General features: G+C 36.3%; 1 protein-coding gene across 2 annotated transcripts in view; it reads left to right on the top strand.

Annotated features, from left to right (window-relative positions):
- Positions 1 to 13,274, top strand: part of rabgap1 (RAB GTPase activating protein 1) — a 73,882-nt gene that overhangs the window by 20,043 nt on the left and 40,565 nt on the right. For both annotated transcript variants that reach the window (XM_032569976.1, XM_032569975.1), the window contains 8 exons: positions 81 to 241; positions 1,560 to 1,670; positions 3,000 to 3,066; positions 3,171 to 3,273; positions 3,466 to 3,635; positions 4,775 to 4,943; positions 5,683 to 5,776; positions 8,718 to 8,868. In XM_032569976.1, coding sequence (XP_032425867.1) covers positions 81 to 241; positions 1,560 to 1,670; positions 3,000 to 3,066; positions 3,171 to 3,273; positions 3,466 to 3,635; positions 4,775 to 4,943; positions 5,683 to 5,776; positions 8,718 to 8,868 — 1,026 coding nt within the window. The remainder of the gene's footprint in view (positions 1 to 80; positions 242 to 1,559; positions 1,671 to 2,999; positions 3,067 to 3,170; positions 3,274 to 3,465; positions 3,636 to 4,774; positions 4,944 to 5,682; positions 5,777 to 8,717; positions 8,869 to 13,274) is intronic.

Here is a 13,274-nt window from a genome sequence, read left to right as displayed (position 1 = left end):
TTGTATTAGATTGTATTCCTTTTCCCTCAAGTATTTATTTTGTTAGTGGCTGATTGCATGTTGTTCGCCTCTGCTTCCAGGTGAGCCGGATACTGTACAGCTTTGCCACAGCCTTCCGGAGGTCAGCTAAGAAGGCACTACTGTCATCTCAGCAGAATGCCCCACTCACCCCTGACAGCGACTTGTTCACCTTCACAGTTAGTCTGGAAATCAGGGAAGATGATGGCAAGGGTACTTTCAGGTAAATTCACATTCAATATTCTTCATTTGTACTTGCACAGAATGTAATTTAGAGATGTACCGGTTAATTGGGTGAAGCTCATAATCATATTTTTTTTTTTTATTCTCTTGATCGACTGCTCAAATAATGGGGAAAAAAAAAATAATAAAATTTCTACCTTCTAAATCTGTTTAAAAAAAGCAATTCCAGCATGTTCAGGCCTTGAAGGTGTCAACGGACAACATGTACACTGATTTACTTTTTAGAAACTAGATAAAAATTAGAGACACATGCTTTGATGTATAAATGGGAAAAATCTTGTAATTCCTTCACATTGTGTTGGATTCAAAATGAATAGAAGAATAGTTGTTGAGAGAAACGAGAAACATACACACAGGCTCTTCCTAGTGATGCAGATAAGAAAGGAAAACAGAAAGTTCCTGCCTTTGCTACATCTACATTCATCACATCTTTGACCTATTTTTAATTTAAGTTTTGTTTTTCTGTAATACTGAGTCACGTCCGTGTGTTTGCGAGAAAGCTTGCTCTACATGATTGAATCACACAAAAAAAACAAAACAAAAAAAAATACAGAATTATTTTTAGGCTCCACATTTCCTCCTCATTAGCTTTGAGTTCATTATTATTAATGTCCTTCAAACAGGACGTTTGAATGTAGGGTAATTTTTCTGTATTATGAGTTTTTTCCTTGTGTAAATTATTTAATGTGATATACAATGCTGTGTGGAAACTGCAAAACTTCTCTGCAGCATAGTGTTGCTAACAGGCTTTTCAGTCTTAAAGAGGTAGAGATTTTCTTATAAAGTTAAATTGGGACTCAGTTTGAAAACTTCTGGTCAATAGATTTCTATGAGGCGTTATTCAAAAGGAGGCATGCTTTGGTTATCGGACTACATCCTGGAATTCACAACATTATTGAAATACTTGTCATATATTTCAAAGTGATTGATATTGTTTCAACTTGGCTGACTCAACTTTAGATTTTCCTTGGTATTTCCGCAGAAATTTATGTCAGTGGGGCTTGGAGAATGTTGATTACTGTTTCTGTCAAAAAACCTGGTGCTGATCCAGATCCACAAACTGTGCAGGACAATGAGCAGAGGCTGTTCGAATGTGGCTTATGGTGTAATTTGATTTTGATTTAATGTCTCTATTCTAAACTTGACCCCTTTTTATAAACGTGTAAGTTCCGTCAACCTGTCCAGTTTTTCAGTTTCACGTTTAACATCCGACTTGTTTCTTTAAACATAATATTTAAGAAAATTAAATATATGTCATACTTTTATAAGCATGAATTTTCTTTTTTATCCATTTTCAGTGCTGTTGCAAAAGACAAGGACAAACAGAGCTTCAAGCTTCGTGCTGGACTGGACAAGAAGATTGTAATTTACATTCAGCAGACCTCCAACAAGGAACTAGCAATTGAGAGGTAAAACACTTCACCAAACATCCACAGTTAGATGCACATGTAGTAGCTATATGCAGTGTCTTGCTAGAGTGATCATAAGCCTTTTTTCACATTGTTTGGTGTTTATGGAATGTATCTACATTTTTTTGCATAATTTGTGCAGAATTATCAAGTAAAGAAAAAATAATGTATGGCTTTCAAAATATTTCATTTTAATTAGCATGATGCTGCCACCACCATGTTTCACTGTCTTCAGGGTCGTGCTCATTATTTTTCTGCCACATAGTGGCAAATTTCTGTTTATCACATAAAATCCCAACAAAATACACTGACATATATGTTTATAACTAACAAAATGTGAAAAAATGTTGGAAGGTGTTGTATATGTATAGGAATCATTGTAATGTAACATGAAACATTACAATTCCCTTTACTCTTCCTTTCTCGTTTGAGGCCCTCACATTTTCCCATAATGTTTGACTGAGAAAAGTAAATAAGGAATGGCAGTATTACAGAGACTCTCTGGAGCCCTGTGACTCAGTGGGGACAGCTATTGTTTTCAAATAGTTCCTTAACTGCAGCTGCTATGCTCTCTTTGTTCGGAGTGAGCAAAAATAAGGAGTATTGAGCTGCACAACACCCCTGGGAGAGTTACATAAAAATTTAATCTCATGATCGACTAAATGTTAAACTGATTGTTATCATTTCCGTTTTTATAAATGTTACCATATCAGCAAGATTCAGGTAAATCTTTTAAGCCAGGTCATAGGAGTGTCCAAATTAAGGAAGTTCTGCAAAAGTGTAGTGAAGTCAAAAGGAATAGTTTGCCAAAAAAGAGGATGTTCCTCTTTTTGGTCCGACTCCTGCTTGATCCTGAACCAGATGTTAATAAGAAAGCAATCTCTAAGTTGTAGTTGATTAATTCAGAACATCTTCATGTCTCTGCGTTGTGGTTTAAGAAGCCCAGGGCAGCTGTGGTTTAGCCCACTCTTACTCACAGCCTCTCATTTTTCAAGCTTTAATAAATCTGTTAAATTTCAGCATTCCCAGCAGATTTCCATTTTCTACTTGAGTTGTTATTGTTTCATAATGTCAGAGAAAGTGAGGACTGAAAGAATGTGTTTAGTCTTCAACATGGTCTGGACTGTGTTAGACCATCCGTTCAGGAAAATATTTCTCCTCATTTATGTAATGTATCAAAAGTTTCACTCTATATAGAAAGAGTTATTATTTTACGCCTGGTTTCCCCTCTGCCTTGTTTCTTTTTTTCTAATTTTTTTCCTTATGTAATCCTAATCATATCACCCTTCTCTATCTCCCATCCGCACATGCGTGTTTGTTATTGTCCAGGTGTTTTGGACTCCTGCTCAGCCCGGGGAGAAATGTGAAGAACAGCGACATGCACCTGCTGGACTTGGTGGGTGACTATTTTTATTTATTTATTTATTGTTTGCTTGTGTATTGTGTGTGTTGTGTTTCTGTGTGTATTTGCCAACGTGCTCCAACTTGTGTGCCCAACAGGAGTCAATGGGAAAGAGCTCAGATGGGAAGTCTTACATCATCACAGGAAGCTGGAACCCCAACACGCCTCAGTTTCAGGCTGTGAATGAGGAAACGCCCAAAGGTAAGAGCCAAAAATGCACTCTCAAGGTTTAGATAAGACTTAATTGTTCTCAAACTTATAACAAGGTTTATATTTGTTGTGTACTCAGTTGATAATTCAGTTATATTTCTATTCCAGTTTGTGAAATATGTGAATAGACAACTTCTCGCCGGTTGGAGTGTGTGATATTTCATCTTTTTAAAATTTTTTCAGATAAATTTATGTACATGACGACTGCAGTAGATCTGGTGATTACAGAGGTGGAGGAACCGGTCCGTTTTTTGCTGGAGACGAGGGTGCGAGTGTGTTCCCCAAACGACAGGCTGTTCTGGCCCTTTAGCAAGCGTAGCTACACTGAGACCTTCTACCTTAAACTACGACAGGTTTGTCTCTATAACCAGACATCGGCTCTGACAACATTGTTCTTGTAAAGTGGGCTTCAAATGGTCACTTTGACACCTCTATTTTTTGACTTTTTAAAAATTTTCGTACAGATAATTTTTTATGAACATTAGTGTATGTATGTTACTTTTTATTAAAGTTGTTCTGACCAAACTGAGCTAAGCTGACTTAACTGATTTATTTTAGTAAAAATCCCCTGAAATGATTATTAACTACAATCTATTGCATGAAGAATTTGATGTTATTTAAAACTGAAAAACAAAGGAAAAAATATATTTTTTTGTGGCTTAAACCATATAGTATTTTAATTGTCACAGTCATAAGCAAGTTACCAGGATGGCCTTTATGCAGCCATTTCTAATAGGGTAGTTTTTCATTTTTCAAATGATGATAAGTAAGCTTCATATAGCTTCAGTTGATAGAAATACTGATTACTTGATTACAGTATGGCTGATTAGAGAGGAAGCAAGACCAGTGAATTTAAAGAAAGAAAACAAAAAAGTACAGCTTAAAATCTTTTTTTTTCCATTCCATTAATTTCTCTACATTTTTAGAATCAATACTCTTAATTTTCAGCATATTTCTGACAGGAAGATCAATAGTGGTGCGCCACTTTTTACCTCCATTTGTTGTGTAAATAATTAAACACACAGGCTCACAAAATAGAGTTTGCACAAATTGAGAAGATGGAAGTCCTCTTTGGTTCCTTTGTGACTAGCCGTTAGCTACAGACCCCAGAACTAATTTATTGTTATTCATGGCAAATAAAGACCATGTAAGTAGTGTACTGCGGATAAGATAACAACTGCTGTTGCCAGAAACGCACTTCAATAATTCTGATGCATTGGTTTTAAATATGAGCTTCTGGAAAAGTTGTGTTGAGCACAAGTTATCTTGTCAGACAATTAGAGTGTTAACATTTTTTGTATAATTTAATATCAATGCAAGTCCAGCTGTTGTATGAAGGGTTAGGAGATTTGCTAGAGAACATTAGTGAACAACATACTTCACTGACTCAGTACTCCCCGAGACACGTTACAAAGTTGTAAAACAGAAACAAGCCCCCTTACTGTAACTCATTATGCTTTCCCTTAGTTTATCAGACGTCTTCTCTTTTCAGATGGAGCGAAAAGAACGAAAGAGTCCTTCCTCTGACACACTTTATGAGGTGGTGAGTTTGGAAAGTGAAACGGAGAGAGAGAAGAGGAAAACCACAGCTAGTCCAAGCATCCTCCCATCTGGGCCCGGGACCATGGCTCCTTCGCCGCCGGAGGATGATGAAGAGGAAGGTGATCAACCATCTTTCTGCTACAGCCAACTCAAAACAAGAGGGAGCTATAAATTAGTTTACACATGAACACTGGAGACTGTCCAGACCCCAGAAATAATAAATAGTGGTGCTGTGGAGCCTCTTGAAATTAATAAAACTTACATCACACAATTTAAATGGGTTATTTAAGCATTTGTTATCTGATTTATGCAGAACTTCACATAAGAATGAAAATCTGTTCCTGTGGGGAAGCACCAAATTTAGCCCTGTAGTCTAGTGGAGCTGAAATTGTGCACTTTTTCTTACAGAACTGTTTGTTCTGTTTCATCCTGGGTACATAACCAGCAGACATGTTTTAGTCAGGGATTTTTGATTGACTGTAAGAGTTGACAAAGGTTGCAAAATTACATAATTTGTTGTAGATGGGTTAATTTTTTACCTGTTGGCACAGCTGTGACTTTATGGTGGTTTTTTTTTCTCTTTTCCATCACTTGCTTTTTACATAAACTGTAGCCATAAAAATAATAATACTATTCACAATGTTGCTTTATTGATCCTCATGGGGAAAATTCTGTCATTACATCAGATTCTTTTTATTGTAGATTCTGTTTATTTGGTAAAAATAAAACACCTTTTTCGGGCTAATTATCTCACCATCTTGTTTATGTTCTTCTCATTTGACATGCACTAGTAAAGCAAGAGTGTGCTGAATGGCTAACCAAAGATTTTGCTTCCTGTTTGCCTTGCTTTGTGTCCAGATAACGACGAGCCATTACTCAGTGGGTCTGGTGACGTTTCAAAGGAGTGTGCAGAGAAGATCCTTGAAACCTGGGGAGACTTGTTGTCCAAATGGTGCGGATTTGTTCCCCTACTAATTTTGTTCTTTGACTCTGGATGTTGGTGCATTGAATACATCCAGATTGGGTTGCATCTATTCTAAAGGTCATCACTTGCTTATTACAGCTTATTAGGATGGTTTCCCTCACCACTTACCATAATTTTAACAAGAAACTTGTGATCAACTCTGTAAAAAACAGCGGTTTAACTAGATGTAACTCAATAAAAGCATTTAATTTCATACTGACAGTTCTCGTTTTGAAGAAAAAGTAAGTTATATTTCTTATTTATTATGAATGTAGATGTATATCTAGGCCTCTCGCGATAAACGATAAATCGATTAATCGTGCGATAAATTAAAACTATCGACGTCATTTTAATTATCGGCATTATCGTCTCTTCCGGCCTTTTTCTCTTTCTGTTAATGACACTGAATGAAAAAAAGACTTAACTCCGGTTCTCTCCACTGACTCCTCCCTTCCTCATTTCCTTAGTGTAAAGCCCAGCGCACACTACACGATCTTAGAGCTGTCGGCCGATTGTCGGCCCATTTTCAAAACCTAACAGACCACACATTAGCCGACAGAAATCCTAGGTATAACGGTTCGATCGGGTTCGATCCTACCGTGTGGTGTCCAACAATGGGCACAAAATAATGGCTACAAGTTCAGTTAACTAATTTTAAAACCAGGCATTAATCAATGCTTTACTACAATCTACCTGCAATGCATGTGGCTAATGTCAGCGTAAAGTCCTGACTGAATGAAAATCATTAGAACCTATTTACGTCACGTTAACGAAGAACAGATGAAAAGTTACCGGGTTTATCAACTGCGGTAGCAATTTCGCTCCAACTCCTCCTCTTGTCATTTCTATATTCTTTGCATGTTGAATAAACATTAATGTTGTTTCCACATATCATCTCCAATGTCCGCTGGACTTCGGGTTGCGCCGTGTCAGCTGTTTGGGATTCCCCTACGTAATTTCCCCTCAGAAAGTGCAGAGGAGAATCTGCGCTTTCTGATTGGCTACCTGTCACATTCAACAGGCTGCGTTAAAGCGCCCAGTCGGGGAAAACCCCTGATTTAGATCGGAGCGGCAACGACGATCTACCGTAACACACCACACAATCTTACAAAGACCAACGTCCTAAGATTGTTGTAAAGGGAAAAATAGGAGCAAAAAATCATGTAGTGTGAACTATTGCATCAGGTAGTCGATGTGCCCATCTTCTCTATTTAAATCTAATTATTACTGAAGGGCAACATAATATACAGACTTCATAATCTGCAGTCTTTAGGTTGAATGCAGTATTTATTTCCACTTTTACTTTATGTTGTTTAGTTTTTTTTTTTCAAGTGCGTTTTTTGTTAATGGAGACCATTTTATTTTCGTTTTTGGTTGTTTTGTTTATTTTGTTTATCAGTTCCAGTGTTTAGTGTTCTTTTGAAAATAAAGTATATCTATCTTTGGCAAGAAATCGCATGGATTATTATGTCATTTCCATTAAATCAGTGTAAAAAGGTCTTCAAACAATATTATCGTTTGTCGCAATAATTTTTGAGACAATTAATCGCTCAGCAAAATTTGCTATCGTGACAGGCCTATGTATATCTTTTAAGGGCAGCAAAAGAAAACATGATACTCTGTAGGTTTTTGGTTTTTTGTTTCTTCTCAAATACAAGGAAAAGAATCATAAGATATCGCGCTAACCCTTTTGGTCACGCTTTTTTGTGTAAATAAATAAAGAGACTGTTCATGCAATGTGAGGTCAAAGCACTCCAGCAAATCACAAAAAGACCTTTAAAGTTGTTGTTCCCTGAGGACCAAACCTGGCAGTGATTGCATCACATGCATGGGCACGCTCAAATAAAAATCACCTTCGCTGTGTCTGCAGAAAATACCATGGAGTTATGCAACATGACCCTTGGAACAAATAAGCACATAAAAACTGTAAATACATTTAAATAAATTATAAAAGATGGGTAAAAGTAAGAACATTATTAGAGAGTGAGCATTTGCTTCTTTACTAATTTCTGTTTTTGCTTTGTTTGCCACACTTAATTGTTTTAGATCATCAAAAAAACCTATAAGCATAAGCTGAAAACATGTAAAATGACTTTTTAAATGGCGATTTCATCTATTGAGGTGTAAATAAACTATCCAGATCAACCTGGCTCTATGTAAACAAGTGTTTACCCCTTAAACCAAATAACTTCTTGTGCCGCTATTGGTGGTAACAGAATAACAGTACAGAATAACGAGAAGTTACTTTTTTAGTAGACTAGGCTTGTTTGACAGATATTTTCCCTTAATAGTCAGAAATGTTTTTCATCTTAAACATGTAAGTGTGGCAAAAAACCCAGAAATAGGTGAGGTGAATTAATGCTTTTGTCACAGCACTATTTCTCTGACCATATATATCAGCCGTTTATTCTGACAGGTTAGACTTAAAAAAGTGGCTTCTAAGTGTATAGAAAGCTTAAATGTGTTTTTAAAAAAAACATAACATTAAATTTTGTATTTCATGACTTTTTGCTTTTTACTCTATTTTACTGCTGTTGCCAAAAACTGTCTGTGGTGAAATGCAGTACGGTTATCCTGACAGGGTAGATAAATTACAGATATAAGTTAAACTAAAACTAGATTAATTGTATTTTTATTGTATAATAATACAGTTTTTTATCTAGGATTGATTTCTTTCTCTTGTGGAATGTGGGAGCTTCAGCATGTAAATCATTTTTTTATTCGTCTTAGGTTAAATAAGGAGCCCTCATTCTCTAATCTTGGTCTCATACAACTCAACTCTTGATGACTATGGAAAACACCAACAGCAGCAATTTTTATAGTTTTTTGCCAAACTGTACTAAAATGACAACACGGGTAAAATAGGAAACGCATAGGGTGTGGTGATTAAACGTTAAATTATGCTTCTGTTTGCCTCTAACTCATCCAGGCACATGAACCTATCTGTGCGTCCAAGGCAGCTGCCAGCTTTGGTGCGGAGCGGCATCCCTGAGGCACTCCGTGGGGAGGTGTGGCAGCTTCTGGCAGGCTGCCACAACAACGACCACCTGGTAGAGGAATACCGAACTCTCATCACAAAGGTAAGACCATACAGAAGAATTTCTAATGATTGGGACACATCTATATTTGTGGTGCCTTTTTGTGTAGAAACCATTGTAAAACGCATACATACTGTATGTTCCCCTTAGTATCAGTTCAAACTTGTGATTGTGATTACATTCTGGAAAGCTACATTTTTCTACGGTTTTGTGTTAAGACATTTCTCTATACATATAAAATCTATTGAGGATTGAAATGACATGAAGTACATGTTGAAATATATACAGTTGACTAAATAGAGCAGAAAGAATATTTTACGGTTTTTCCACCAGGGTTGACCCTAATGGTGGTTCTTAACTGGTTCTGAAAAAGAACTAGTTTGCTTTTAAAACACCTGATAGCCAAGTTGGAGCCACATGAGTCAGAGGTTTGTCCTTTGACTTCCAGCACATTTTTTGTTTAACTAAGGCAGGTTTATTTTTTTGCTGTGTTTCTCCTTTAGAACATTGTTACTGTGGTTCTCTGTAGCAACCGTCCAAATTTATTTGTACTTCTTTAGGAGCGCACCTTGGAGGATCACCAGTGGCCATGTTTCATAAGATTTTTGTCTCACATGTGCTTTTAAACTTGTGATGGTCACAGCCGGTTCTCTCTAGATAAGGCTATCAGATAACGGTGTTATTCAAGCCTTATGCCTTTGTTCCTAAATAGAAAATGGCTTTTTTATTGTTCAGTGAAAATTCAAATGATACTTTTTTGTACTTTAAATAGAACAAAAACTACACTTATTTATTATGAAGAAAAAAATGTGGCACATTAACTAGCAATTTAAACATGTCCTATAATGTAACTTTAAAAGAAGCCTTTCTTTAAGTTTGTTTTTTCAAGTTTTTCCCCTTGGTTGCATGGGTTCTCTGCAGGTAGTGTGGCTTCCCACAGTCAAAAACATAACAGGTTAACTAAACACCTAAATTTACTTTAGGTATGAGTGTGTGGATGCATGGTATAGATAATGGGTAAATTAGTTGGGTTTTTTTTTGTGGTTTGGAAATTAAATTATGGGAAAGACAAACAATATGCTATTCAAGGAGATGTGTGTTGATTTTCATAAGCCAGGAAAATAGATTCTGACCTAAACCAGTGTTTAGGTAAGAGTTTGAGTAATAAACTCAAACTCAGTAATAAGAGTGATAATTCTTTTTTGTATTAAGTACATTAATGAACATAAATCTGAAAAATTGTTGAAGCTACACTGCTGCCTCTCTCACACTCCATGACAAAATTGTCATGGCATTGGTAAACCCACAGTTGACCTCTGCACAATATCATTCACAGCCATAGAGACACTGTTACAGTTGTCTATTAAATTTTATTTAACTTTACTTTTAGATGATGGTAGATATGTTTATCAATTTGAATGTTTTTTTTTTGTTGTTGTTGAATCTTGAGTCTCATTTTTTCCCCCCTTTCTATTAAATCAAGGAAGCACATTAAGAGATAAATTATGTGTTTTTCCGGCAAGTGTCAAGAATAAGGTTAAAACCTTAAAATTGAAACACTTGAATACAGTTTGACTAATATTTTGTTTGAAATATTTTAGTATTATGGTACAGATATGTATGTGTATCTGCAATGTAATGGCATTTAGTGTTTAAATTCCAGTCTGATAGAAAACTGGCATTTCAGCTTGTGCTACTCTGTAATTGGTTTGGATGTGATCTGATCTTAGATCATTACCTCCTTGGTTAAAATCATTGTTTTGTGGTTATTGTTCTTATGTAAAAGCAACCTCCCTAGCAGCAAACTGGCTCCCAGGAGGTAACATGTTGGCCTTTCTGCTTTTTCATTTCCTTTACCTCAATTGGTCTAAAGATCTTTTCTCATCACCGTCTATATATGAAGCCTTGTGTTCTCATGTTCTTGATATCTGTTAATTTTTAGATGAATATGAATCAGTAGGGAAAGTCAATTGTATTAGAGTTTTATTCAGCTAAAAGTACAGAAATAATGTAATTATCCCCTTGGCATGAATGGTACGGATAGAATCTCGACTTTAATTTTGACATCAATAACAGTAAATATCCATTGGACAGAAGGCTGGACAGGAATTCATTACAGAAGCTCTTAAGCATTCAAGATACTTACATCAGCCAGGAGACACATTCACTAGGATTTGTGTTTCCTGCTTTGAAAGAAGATAACAGAAAGGTTTAGAAAATGTCCAAGCAGCTGCTTTTCTTTTGTGCGCCTCATGTTCTACTTTCCCAAACTCCCGCAGTTCATTCTGGAACTGATTCGAGCACTTTGGTACAGAGTGCAGCAGTGATTATGTGATCTGGTCAGCTTTTGTTCATTTACTGTATTAAGAATAAACTAAAGTGGAAAGTAACATATATGGTTAAAAGTGTGCTGAAAAGTTAACCTGTATAATGTTGTTGTTGCTATCAGCACTGAATAAATAAAGCATTTTTTCCGAGTTCTGTACACAAAGGCAGCGTTTTACCAATTTCTAACAACTGCTTTTATTGTTGGTCCTCATTTTTGCTCTGCTTACTTTTCAGAAGGTATTTCTAATTTCAGCTTTCAACATGATGCAGTTAGTCAGGTTTGCTTTAAAAATCTGCAAGTTTTGATTCAGTTTAGAAGTACTTTATTTATTCCAAAAGAAAAAGGAAATTAAATGTAACCATTCAAGGAATTATTGGTGATGAGGGCTGAGGGTAGAAAGGATATCCTGCAGCAGTCTGTGCTACAGTGTGTCTCGTTTTGTAATGGGCCATAACTATCGCAGATGCATTTAAAAAACATAAAAATGTAAAATCATTGACAAAGCTTATTTATTTCAGGTATTAAGTTAACAAAGCTAGCATATTAAAGAATTAAAGTAAAATCTTTTTAAGAGTTCTGGTGGAGATTATGAGAAAGTAGCTGGGAATAAAATGGTGCTTAACTAATTTTATGTCGAATATAGCTATATAGTTGTTGAGTAGAAACAGTAGAATTTTTCTGTTGGTTCAAATTAAAGTATAATTTGGATTTTTACTTTATGTATCACTAGTTCAGCATGATGTTATATTGCACTGTTATTGTTTGTTTATTATGTTTTATCTAACTTTCGTATTCAGCCAAATACCAGCAATCTTATGCTACGTATAATACAGAAATCGTCTGCACTGTGCACACAGACTGATCAAATTAAATAAATTCAGGTTTTTTTTAGAAAAAAAAGGTTTCCAACATGAAATAAAGCAAAGCTAGTTTGGAATGAAGAGAGTTAAGCCACACAGTTTCTCAGCTTAATTTGTGCAGGGTCCTATGTTGACATTTTAATTCATCTCCATGTATGACTACATGCTACATCTTTTATTAATGCACATTAGGTGTGTGCAATAATTAATTGCACAGTTGTTTGGTGGTTAAATCTTGGCTGCATGAGTTACAGCTGCCTTATTTGCTTAATAGTGAGCAGTTTACCTGGACAACAGTGTTTTGCTCATTAACCCTAACTTTAGCAGTAATGAAAAGCCACTCACTGTGTGTAATCAGATTACTGATTATTTGTGCTTATTTATGCGTAAATTGGATTTGTTCTTTACAGCGGTTGTGCTGCACGGTTGGTTAAAGTAACTGTGTGTCTTCCACCTGTGTCAGCTCCTGGACATGTTACATAAGATAGCGTAGTTCACACAGTTACCAGGGCCGACTTATACTTGACTCGGTGACAAAGGGACACGTCATCATATTTACTTCTCCCCTCTGCTTCACGACTCTTTGCTTATCACTGTTATTTTTGTCCCAAACTTCTGCAAGTCCTCCTCTTTGATAGGCTGCTTGTTTTGACTCTCATACTCATCTCCCCCCATTCCTTCCCTTTTTCCAGCCCTTTAGTCCTACTGTCATCTATTTTTAGCTCCTCGTGTAGTGCACTGAGGAGGTGCGTGAAAGCAGGGGGAGAGTGTCTGGATTGTTGGGGAGAAAGGTGCAGTTGTGGGGGTGTGCATGTGTGTGTTCAAGACTGTGGGGGTGTGTCTGAGTCTCCATCACGCTGCCCGAAATTTCCTTGCACGAGGCAAATTCTGCAGTCTTCAGAAAGTCATCGAGGATGGGACACAAAAGTGCTATGCTAAATCTGACGGTAATTACTACCCGCTGAATTAGCTAATTTTGGATTTTGAGTAATTCAGTGTAATCTGCCCATCATGTGAGCTAGAATAGTGTGAGCAATTATGCTCACAAATGTTCATTAGACTCTAGGCAAAGCTGCAGATTTGCCCATGTGATTAAAAAAACCTGCTGTTGACAGTGTTGAGAAAGGCGGGAGGAAATAATTAGATTATTCTCTGTTGGTGGGGTTTATTTTTGACAGGAGCAGGATCTTCCATAAAATCAGAGACAAATTGATACATTACAGTAATTTTAAAAGCTTGCCTACCTTGATCTTACTTTT

Source organism: Xiphophorus hellerii, chromosome 8 (genome assembly GCF_003331165.1).
Source record: "Xiphophorus hellerii strain 12219 chromosome 8, Xiphophorus_hellerii-4.1, whole genome shotgun sequence".
Lineage (NCBI taxonomy): Eukaryota > Metazoa > Chordata > Actinopteri > Cyprinodontiformes > Poeciliidae > Xiphophorus > Xiphophorus hellerii.
The sequence above is the reverse complement of the archived record's forward strand: the minus strand, read 5'-3'. Positions and strand labels throughout refer to the sequence as shown.